At 32.4% G+C, this 11894-nt stretch overlaps 2 protein-coding genes across 2 annotated transcripts; one reads left to right on the forward strand and one right to left on the reverse strand.

Moving 5' to 3' along the window:
- The first annotated feature begins 4645 nt into the window (after positions 1-4645).
- Positions 4646-8619, forward strand: LOC112524276 (probable serine/threonine-protein kinase PBL22). The gene is made up of 5 exons (XM_025134037.1): positions 4646-5285; positions 6924-7154; positions 7636-7970; positions 8047-8307; positions 8389-8619. The coding sequence occupies exons 1-5, from the start codon at positions 4646-4648 to the stop codon at positions 8617-8619; spliced, it is 1698 nt and encodes a 565-aa protein (XP_024989805.1).
- Positions 8620-8672: 53 nt separating this feature from the next.
- On the reverse strand, positions 8673-10620 carry LOC112524277 (U-box domain-containing protein 19-like). The gene has a single exon (XM_025134038.1). It carries the CDS (start codon positions 10618-10620, stop codon positions 8794-8796), a length of 1827 nt encoding a protein of 608 aa, XP_024989806.1. The 3' UTR covers positions 8673-8793.
- Positions 10621-11894: the final 1274 nt, after the last annotated feature.

Here is an 11894-nt window from a genome sequence, read left to right on the forward strand (position 1 = left end):
GGAGATTGGAATTCTGACAAGATGGGAGTGGGTCGTTTGAGTGGAGCAAACAACATCTGTGAATCAATAATATGGAGTAAACTATAAGTTTTGGTCCCTGAAGTTATGATAAATATACACTTTGGCACAAAGACTTTATTTATTACATTTCCAGTCTAAATGAACAAATGTCTTGTCGTATTAAGGGTGTCGATACAGTAATAAGTTTTTCTCTTTATACCAGGTATTGATTTAACTTCCATTGATGTTTTCGATTTTATAAAATAAATAAAGGGTTAAGTAAAAATAATTTCATATTTTGGCCTTCCAATATATTTGGATGTATAAAGCAGCATTTTTAATGTACTTTTACCAATGTCATATGAGTTGTGAGCTAAAATGTTATAAGAATTGGACTTATAGACCCAAAGTGTAAAACAAACAAACTTGTAGACTAAAACATCATTCATCATAAGTTGAGGGACGATTATTGTAGTTTAGTTTAAAATTGGTCATATAATTCAAGGAAACGATAAGTATCCCGAAAGGAAAGGAAATAAATAGAAAGCCACGTTTGTTTCGCGGGTTCCAATGTCAAAGGAATCACTAATTCCTTTTTTAAGTAAGATTGCTTGTTGGTATGGATGATTTTGTAAACGAATCAATCATTTGATACAAGCTTTTTAAGAATTGATTTTTATGTTTAAAATTTAAGATTGCATGTATAAATATAATTTATATTTGTTTAATTAATTATAAATAAATATAATTAAATATATAATAAATATCTTATTTTAAATATAATTAAAAAAATTGTTGAGTTATAACAGAATAATTAATTACTATTCTTATAAAAAAATTATATTATTAAACTAAAAATAAATTGTTTTTTATTAAACTTAAATTAAATTATAACAAAAAATTAAATTAAAAAATCGAGAGCTTTTAAATGGTTATTTGATACTAATATTGATTAGAAGGGTACTCGCACAATACAACGATATACATCTCGATTTTAATGTTATATGCTATTTTTTTGTCTTTATCGATATTATAATATGATTTTATGTGTTTTTAATAAAGCAATAATGATTTTATTTTTGAATAAAATATAAATTTGAAGACATTATTAAAATTTTTAAAAAAAATATCAATGCTAATATCAAATCAACTATTTCAAAATTATCAATTTTTATGTAATTTGTTTAATTTATTTATTATTATTAAAATTTAATTTCAGTTTAATAATGAAATAATTTATTTTTTGTTTAATCATATAACATTTTTATAAAAATAATAATTAAGTATTATGTTAGAACTCAATGATTATCCTAATTATATTTTAGATTTTTTATATTTAAAATGAGATGTTTATCATGTATTTGATTATGTATATATGCAGTTAGTTACACGAATTCATATATGAAGCTTTAATAAGTTGTACTTACGCACAATCTACTTGTAATATTGAGTTTTAAGTAACGTACATTAATAGACAATACTTTATGCATAAGAAGTGGTTTTTAAGAGTTTTTGTCAAATGTTTTATAATATAGTATTGATATATTTTTTTCAAACTTTTATGATATCTTTCAAATTTATATCTTATTCAAAAATAAAAACATTACCACTTTCTCAAAATCACATAAAACTGTATTATATCAACATTAAATGAAGAATAAAATAAAACATTAAAATCAAGATATATATCGTTGCATTGCACGGATATCCTCTAATTTTTTTTAAAGCATTTATAATGAACGTTGTTATTAAGGTTTCTGTTGTAGTTTTAATAAGATTTTTATTGTGGAAGTACGTTATTATCAGTCTCATGTTTTTATAAGAACACGAATTATGGTCTACATTTCTTTTTAATATTGTTTTTTTTTTCTATTGTTTCTTAACTATTTTATTTTATTTTAATAAATTTATAAAACATATAAGTTACAATTAATATAAATAAAATATTATAAAATATATTTATTAATTTTGTTTTATTTTTCGTTGTTTGTAAAGTTTTATATAAGTTGTATTTTATTTTAGTATTGTCAAGTTCTCACGTATAAGTCAATACTTGAGAATCGACCAGGTAAAAAGTGTCAAATTCCCACAAATTACGATATTTGTAGTCAAAACTCGAGAGTGACATATACCGCTTTGCCTCTTTACCACACTCTTTTACATGCATTGCCTAACAATATTTATTGAGCGGTTAAATAAAAGTGTCACATAGTTAAAATTCATCAAGCAGATGCTCACTTATATGGATACATCGTTCACATCATCAACAATTACCAGTTCAAATCTGTTCAGGGAAGATGATTGTATTGTTTCGATCGTTTACAGTTTTGTCCCCAATTCAATATGATTTTTTCTAAGCAAATATTTTATACAGTCTTAACTCTTAAGTTATTGGAATATAATTTCACAACTTCTCTGATTTACTTTTTTTTTTCCTGGTAAATTGTTCTATTCACCAAACATTAGTTGGGAATCAAACTACATAGGTCAAATTCAAGAATCAAGGTTAATTATGGTGATAATGGGTCAGGTTGAGCTGGATTCGGATTCATCTCATTTATTGAACAGGTTGAAAATCTTAACACAACTCAACCCATTTAATTAAATATGTTGAAGTTTTTCAACCCAACCTGTTACCTAAATGCGTTGATAGCGGGTTGGTCTGTGTATTATTTTTCAACCCAACTTGTTAAATAAATTGGTTGAATCTGAATTGACCAATTTAATTTTGCAATTCTAAATAAAATAAAAAATATTAGACTTAATTTTATGAGTAAAACACAACCACAACTACAAATACAAATAAATTGTTTAAGTTTGGATAAAACACAACCACAATCATAAATGCAAATAAATTGTAAGTATATCGACTTCCGGTTTCAATTTAATAGGTTACAAACATGTTGTAAATTCTAACCCAACCCAACCCAACCCATTTATTTAAATGGATTAAACGGATTGACCGATTTACTTAAATGGCTTTCCACTTAGCCGTGGTGGCAAGATCGTGTGTTTCAAATCATATTCCAAAAGTTGCATTTTCGATGTATTTTGGAAGACATATTGTCTCCATGTGTATGTATCATTTTGGTTCTTACAAGATCCAACCCGAATACATATTTAATTTTACAAAAAAAAGCCTGTATTAGTTTTTTTCATTGAAATTGTTCTGATTTATATTGTACTAAATCTGAACAAACAAAAATTTGCATTGTAAGCCATTATTATTTTGATTCACCAGTTATTTTGTTTGACTTTTAAAAGTCAAATGATTTTCAAGGAGAAAAAAACAATATCATTGTGGCAATTTGTTCTTTTTATCATTGTCGTATGTACTTAATACAGACTTTGTATTACAAATATTGAATTAACCTGGACTTTAAATATTTATTTCGTCTTTAATTAAATAACTATTTTGTCTTATGAACTTAACGTCATTGTCGTGTCAGCTATTATTATAACTAAACTGACATAAGTGATGGACATATAATACGTTAGAACTTATAATTTATAATTTAACGTTTAAATAACATCTAAGTAAACATTTGTAACAATAAACCATTAATTTAAATACCACCAACTTATTTTCTATAATTTTTTAAAATAAAAAAATATATTTAAAATTTAAAAAAGTGCAATCTATCTTCAATAATTTCTTATTCTTATATTATTAGAATTTTAATGAAATAGAAATAGGTTAAAAAAACTCTAAAATATTAAAAAAAAAATACTGAATTTAAAAAATAGAGATCTTTAATTTATTCATTTATCAAATTACATGTATAATAAAAATTACAAGGTACTCGTACAGTATAACGAGATACATTTTGATTTTAATGTTTCATTTGATGTTATAATATAGTTTTGTATGGTTTTGAGAAAACAATAATGTTTTTATTTTTAAATAAGATATAAACATGAAGATATCATAAAAATTGAAAAAAAAATATTGATATTAGTACGAAAGTAACTATTTCGTTTTTTGTATATTTTTTATTTAATAATATATTTTATAAAGATAATAATCAAATATTTTGTTAGATATCAATAATTATCCTAATTATATTTTAATTTTTTTATATTTAAAATGAAATGTTTATCTGTAGTTAGTTACACAGATTCAAATATAAAGTTTTAATAAGTTATACTAACACACAATTTGCCTGTAATCTTAAAGTTTAAGTAATATATAACAATAAACAATATTTCATACATAAAAAATGAATTTTAAAACTTTTTATCAAATATTTTATAATATAATATATATTTACTCTGATTAATTATTTATAAAATTTCATTTATAATTAAAATAATACTTATTTAGGAAACAATATTATAATTTCCACAGACCTTTTCAAACTGAAATGGCCGGCGGTTGTCTTTTAAGCTTGACCCATCGATTCCACAATTTATACAAAATAATTAATTATATAATTAGTATAAAAAATCATTAATTATATATTTCCAAAAATGCCCACACAGTCTGTGTTTTTGTGTAGTTTCTTATGCTTCTTCTTCCATTCTCTTCGAATATTACACAAAAATTCCATAAAAACCAGTTCCCATAAATCATATAATCTTCCAAAAACGTAATTCGCATTTCAGCAAAAATTTCTTCACAGAAACCCGTTTTGATGCTATAGAAATGATCTGGATTCTGTTTGTTTTCTTGTTTCTTGATCATGGTGTTTCGGCCACCGATGAATGTGTTCTCGATATCCGACTTTCTTCGAGCTGCGAAACCGCCAATTGGGACGGGTTTTTTAGCAGCGAATGTTGTGAATCGGCCTTCGAAGAATATCTGTTTGCATTAGCAAACCATTCGAATCAAACGGGGTCGGTTTTCTTGAATTCCAGCCAACAAGAAAGTTGTCGGTCTTTGTTGGAAGGTAGCAACGGCAGAAATCTTCTGAGCTGCGGTGTCGAGAAGCTAGCCATGGGCTCAGGCGGCTGCTCAGACTTTTCGCTAAACGATGTGGATAACAAGCTTGAAAGCTCGTTAACTGGTTTGGATCAAGATTGTGAGTTTTCAGAATCAAGAAACGGGTGTGGTTCTTGTTACGAAAGATGGCGGAAGATTGGTGCTTTGGCTATGAATGGTAGCGTGGAAGAGACGGAAATTTGTCGATTTGCCGTGCTTGTTTCGATGGTGAGCCGAAAGATTTCCGACCGCAAATGGGTTCAGAGAGTTTACGAGTGTCTTGGCCAGCATCAAAGAGTTGGATTAGATCAATCCCAAAATCTTGAAGACGATCATCATGCACACAAGAAAAGGTTGAGCACAGGTGAGATATATAACTCCTCAACACATCTTCAGGTTTAAAATCGATTTTGTAAGACGTCAAATATGTCTAAGGGGCCGTTTACCAAACGCTTACCCGGATAAACGCTTACCATGTCACATTACTTTACCGGATGAATAAGGTAAATACCAAAAATCTTATCCGACACTACAACAAAATTGGGTTAATAGGACACCCTCAATCTCTAAGTGTCCCAATAGACCGTTTTATAGAACTTAATTTATAGGACCAAAATATAAAGTGTCCTATCTAAAGGTTTTGTAATAAGTTTGTATGACGTTTTGTGCGTCTTAACAAGTTTTTTAGAACATTTTTAATATAAAGTGTCGCATTAGCAACTTTATAGGATACTTTCGAGAAATTGTCATATAAACTCAATTTTTTATAGGACATTTGTTTTTATAGGACAAATTTTCAAATAGTGTCATATAAAGTTGTTAATGAGACGCTTTATATTAAAAGGGTCCTAAAAAACTTATTACGACATCAAAAAAAGTCATATAAACTTATTACAATGCTTTTAGATAGAACACTTTGTTTTTTTGGTCCTATAAACTAAGTCTTATAAAGAGGTTTATTAGGATAAACCCGATTTTGTTGTAGTGCGGTAAGAGGGAGACAAGGACCGAAAGTCTTACCCGGTAAGTGAGGGTGACGACTCTTACCATGGTAAGAGTTTACCGGGTAAATTGTTGTATACGGTGCCGTTTTGGTAAACTAAAATCTTACTCGGTAAGTAAAAGGTAGTGTTAAATTTTATTGATAATCGCTTACCGGGTAAGTGTTTGGTAAACGACCCCTAATTAAATGTCCTAAAAAGTGTGTTATACGACCAGAAAATCATGTGTACTATGTAAAAATGTTATAACAAAATTGACAAGACGTCCAATAAGTTTTAATAACAAGACTAATTAAATATCAAGACAAAAAGAGAAGGTTAAAGGAAGATTCATATATGAATCAATGAAAATATCTTAAAAAATGTATTTAAAGATGCATATGGTTGTCTTATAGCTTATTCACATGGGTTAGCATATGCATCTTTAAATTGATATTAATTTCAATTATTCACGTGTGAATTAATCTTTCTTAACCTTCATATCAGTTCAAGAAATTTAGTCTTCTTATTTTGAAATTCCAACAACAATTCTATGATAAAAATATGTATTCATCAGTGTCGTATTAAAAAGCTTACGGGAATTTTACTTCAAAAGATATATAAAAAATTGTTAACATGTTACAAAAACATCCTATTAACTTATTGTAACACAAAGGGGTTTTTTGTTTGATTTTCCATTAAGTTCTGTATTGATAAGAAAATATAGGTGGATTAACTTATATATATAGATTGAGAAGGTTTTTGTTTGACAGAGTTTTTTTATAGATGAAAGAAACATGTTTTTTTTAATTTGAAAATGCAAGTTTGGAATTTGTTTGGCATTCTGTATAAAACTCCCTTCTAGAAGCTTATCGAATAAACCATTTTCTATATCATTAAGTCGCTACCAAACAGTCATGTATAAAACTACGAGTGTCATTAAGCTACTAACAAACAAATAAGAAATATATTTTTTGTTCTATAAAGCTTTATATTATCTGATAATATATTGAAACTTTCAGGAATATGGATTCTAATAGCAGGTTTGGTCGGAATCATGATTACAGTAATCACGGCGTTGTGGTTTTGGTTTAGACGATCGGCCAAAGAAAAGTTACCGGCCGGAAAAGAGGCGATTTCCATCATAGATTCACCGTTTCCGATAGATTCAAGCCGGAAGTTAACAATTAAGGAAGTCTATACTGCTACAGACAATCTTAAAGCATCCAACTTCATCGGAGAAGGAATCGCTGGTAAGAATTAACAAAATTAGTTTTACAAAATGTAACATGTGTGGATAAAACTGTGGGATTAATGTGTCTGTATAGATCGGGAAGACCTTTGTTTGTGAGGCTTTTTTCCATACATGGAAGGAACATGTTTTTAATTGGGGGGAGTGAGTTCGGAAAAAAGTTAGGCTTTCTGCATAAAGTTTCCTTAGAAACTTACTGAATAAGTCAATTTCTATATAATTAAGTCCCTACCAAACAGTCATATATAGCCGGCTTAACAAGTGTGAGTCCATTAAGCTGCTAAAAACAAGCCTAAATGAGTAAATATCTTAATAGACTTTTTGAAAGGACTAAACTTTAAAAGACCGAACAATTGTATGTACTATATACACATGTTACAATACATTGATAATATGTTTTTAGTCGTTCTAACAAAACTTTTAGGAAAATTTTGAAATTAGATGGTTCTCGATTTCGATTCGGTCAGTTTTAATTTGTGCAGGAAAAGTGTACAAAGGCGTACTCGCGAACGGTCAGGATGTTGCCATCAAGCATATAGTGAACGATGGAGAAATGGAAACGTTCGTTAGAGAAATCACAAACTTATCTCGTGTACGACATCCGAATCTTGTACGATTGCTCGATCATTGCGAGGGTGAAAACGAGTGTTTTCTTGTTTACGAGCTTTGTCATTGGGGAAACCTCTCGGAATGGTTGTTTAGTAAAGATAAGATTCTAACATGGATCCAACGGCTTCAAATCGCCATCGATTGTGCCCGAGGACTATGGTTTCTTCATACATACCCTGCCGGATGCATAGTTCATCGTGATATCAAGGTACGTTAACCATTTTGATGTCGGTTTTTAGCTTTGATTGTGATTCTAATGTTTGATTTAACGAAATTTTTGGCAGCCGACGAACATTCTCCTAAACATGAACTTTCAAGCGAAGCTAGCCGATTTTGGTTTGTCAAAAATCATCGACACGGGTCTATCTCATGTTAGCTCGGAAGTCCGAGGAACGTTTGGTTATGTGGATCCCGAATACCAGAAAAATAGTCGGGTTAATCCATCGGGTGATGTTTACAGCTTCGGTATAGTGCTTTTACAGCTTCTTTCGGGCCAACGCGTAATCAATATCGACTTGCAACGGCCAATGCCTCTTGGGAAGATGGTAAACAATCTTCCGATCGTCAAACTTATTGATTCGTTTTAAGGATTCCGCTTAACCAATTTTTCGTTTACTGACGATTAGGCAAGGACGCTAACGAGGGGTGGGAGTATGACGGAGTTTGCCGATCCAAAACTTAACGGGGATTACTCGTTGAAGGCTTTCGAGTCTATGATCAACCTAGCACTTTCGTGTATCGGGACAAAGCAACAACGACCATTGGTCGAACAAGTGGTTGTAGGCCTCGAAAAGGCTCTCGATATGTCGATACGAGATCGATCGGTTACACCGGCATTTTCGTCAGACACATTCTAGGCCAAGAAGCTTGTATACTTAATTTCGTTATTCACAAGGAGAAAAAAAGAATCATAAATACAATCATGAGTTTTTCGCTATAGCTTCAGATAAAAAATAACAGAAGCTAAGGCTGTTATGACATTAGCTCTTGAAAAAACCGAGCTAATGTCAAGGAATTACAAAATATACAAGTTACCAAACATCTACAAACCGTTCTTGAAAATGAACGGGGCGTCTCGTGCCAGAAGACGTGTTTTTTTCATTGAATTCATGTAAAATTTTGATCAATGAACTCGCCTTCTTGCTGGCACGAGAACCGCCTTCGGTGAGTAGGGAATATAACGGTCCCATCAGAGCCGAGTTCGATACTAAAACCCGAACAACATCGGCCCCGCCATTTGTACACATTGCAAGCAGCAATGCAACACAATATTCTCTTGATGCCCTCGATGTCGTAGAACCTACGACGTCGAGTATCACATGTAGAGCTCCACAGCTCATAATCGCCATCGTTCCATCTGGTTTTTCAGCGAGAGTGGCTAAAATGGCCAGAGAATCTATTACAAGATCTTCGCATTGAGACGAAGATCGTAATAGATCGACTAGTAGCGGAACAATCCCTGCTGCTAGTGCCTTCCAATGGTTTTCGGGGTACATTAGTAGCCCGAAAATCGCCACCAATGCGTTCTTTTTGCCTCGTTCCGTACCTTCCAGTACCAAATCCATTAGAACAGGAATTGATCTCGGTATTTTCCCGATGATGTCCCGATACTCGTCCACTGAAGCGAGATAAAATAAAGTACCTGCCGCGTGTTGTCGGGCTTCCATTTTCATCCCGTTTTGTACAACCTCGAGAATTAGTTCTAATCCTCCATTTTCGACAAGTACTTTCTTTGTCTTTGAGTACTTTGAGAGATTCAGTAACGCTGCGATTGCGTTTTCTTGAATCTTTGGGTTCTTAACGCAAAGCAAATCTAATAAGCTCGGAACCACACTGGCTTCAACCAAACAAGCCCGATTAAAAACGCTTGTTTTACTAAGCAATCGGACCTCAAAAGTAGCTTTGTGTTTGGCCTCATTCGTGCCAAACACCAGGCGCTCGACTAGAAAGTCGACCGCCATCTTTATGGCAGCCTCTTCCGCCACACTGCCACCTGTCGTCGAATCGATAATCTCCCGATTGCGGGAGCTACCGACATATTCTGCAACAGAAATCCCCTTCTCGAGATGATATTGCTTAATAACGCTTCTTAAACACGAATTCGAAACTAAATTACCACTATTCACCTTCTCCCCGGTCTTCGGACAAGTTGAATTTCCCAACCGAAACCATCTCTCTATCGAAGAACGGTCGTAGGTGTGCCCGGTGGTTAGAGTCACCGGATCCGACATGATCTCTAGAGAAATCGGGCATCGAAAATCTTCAACGTTCAGGGACCCAATTGAATGATTGCAACTCCAGCTATGACTGTCGCCGGAAATTGGGATTTTCTCGCCGTCGACGGTGGTGAAAATGGTGCACCGGCTGTAAATCATCAGCCCCATCAAACTACTAAGAATATCCAGGTCCAATTTCTTAGTGGTGGATCTTTCCGACCCGATTTCAGAATCCAAGAACTTGATTTCTTTGTTGCATTGGGACCAGCTCGAAATACCCAAATAATCAAGAACCCGTCTCAGATTATTCGGATCAGGAGTTGTTTGATGCTCCAATTGCTTCAAAATGGATCTAAGATGCTCCAAGATCCGTTTATCTTCGGGTCGGAACACAACTTTCGAATCGAAACCTTGATTCTTCACAAGACCCACCAATTCTTTCAGTTCTATAGAAACATCAATTGAATCTAATGGCAACACATCTAGAGCTACACTAATGGATCGGAAAATGGATCGAAATTGATTGGATACGTTTTCGGATTTAACCAACATCCATACCCGACCGTCAACACGAGTACAGTCTTCCAACAAGAAACTCAGCTTCTGAAACACGAAATGGAGCTCCGAAAGTGAGAGAAACATCGCCGACGACAAACCCGGTTCATCTCGTCGGATCTCTTCGAAAAAAACGTGGAGATTTCCGACAAGACGAAGTGAAACCTTCGCGTTTACAGCATTACTGTAAAAGGGTTTAGATTTGTACGAAGATATGACGTCGGAAAGGGTGATCAGAGAAGAAAGAAGGGTCGCCGAAGAAACCGATTCGCATGGACGAATCGCCGGAGAGGTTAAAATCCGGCGAGTTTGTGCATCATACATATTGATCGTTAAAGAAAAGCGAAAAATCGATGATAAAAACAAATTAAAAGTAGGTTTATAAGGATTTACAGAAAGATTTGAGGGGAAAAGTGGGTTTTTGGATTAGATTTGGAGAGGGGTTTGAGATTTTGTTTTTTTCTTTGGGGTAATTGCATGGATTTAGAGATCGGGTTATGGGTGTATATATAGATGGGTGTTCGTTGAATGTGTGGTGGACACGTGTTGAGATACTATAGGGTAGTTGAATTTTATAGGACGTAGATCTAACGTTGAAGACAGGGACCACGTGGAACTGCATGGGTGTGAAGAAAAGGCGGCTTCGTGGGTGGTTCGAGGTTTCAATGCAATTGATGAAGGGTATGTGACATGGGATACCGACAAATTATAATTTCCGAAAAACGTATTCCACGTAAAATAAAATGAAAATTTTATTTCATCTTTTAGCTACTCTGTAAGTTGGGAAGTTTTCATTTACGGATATTAAAAATATCTGGAGAGAAATGATTAAGAAATGAATCTGGTTCCTAAAAATGGTTATTTTCCTGAATTTGATGAGGGTAAATATTAATACATATGTGGCGTTTGTTTTTTAATAGATGCTGAAGTGTGGAGTCTTATTTCACTTTTAATTTACAAGAGGTGGTCTCGACGTATGAAATCTGAATCAATAAGACTGTTTGTTTTTGAAACCTGATAAACGTCTGAATTCGTTTAAATCGTCTATTTTACCTACTAAAAAATTCTATTGTTGAATTTATAAATAAATTTTATATAGTTTCACACGTTTATTCATCATTATTACGAAATCTACATCTAAATTATATAATTATTATTCATTTAAAAGAAAATATGTCATTAACGCATTTAACATGTTTAAAGTCTATTAAAATATATCAATTGAGAGACGTGATGATTGATTTGGTAAGGATTAATTGAGAGAAATTATCGATTCAGGTTAATCGATTGAGAACGTTATTGTTGAGGATTTGAAAAACATTAATAGACAAATAAAATGGTTGGTTACCTTTTTCCAGATA

This window comes from Cynara cardunculus (assembly GCF_001531365.2).
Source record: "Cynara cardunculus var. scolymus isolate 2C chromosome LG 13, CcrdV1, whole genome shotgun sequence".
Lineage (NCBI taxonomy): Eukaryota > Viridiplantae > Streptophyta > Magnoliopsida > Asterales > Asteraceae > Cynara > Cynara cardunculus.

Bases quoted from the DNA above. Each gene is read 5' to 3' on its own strand.
- LOC112524276 (XM_025134037.1), top strand. From the start codon at position 4,646: ATGATCTGGATTCTGTTTGTTTTCTTGTTTCTTGATCATGGTGTTTCG. The intron at 7,155-7,635 runs GTAAGAATTAAC...TAATTTGTGCAG, and splicing joins CATCGGAGAAGGAATCGCTG to GAAAAGTGTACAAAGGCGTA. The intron at 8,308-8,388 runs GTAAACAATCTT...ACTGACGATTAG, and splicing joins CAATGCCTCTTGGGAAGATG to GCAAGGACGCTAACGAGGGG.
- LOC112524277 (XM_025134038.1), bottom strand. From the start codon at position 10,620: ATGTTTCTCTCACTTTCGGAGCTCCATTTCGTGTTTCAGAAGCTGAGT.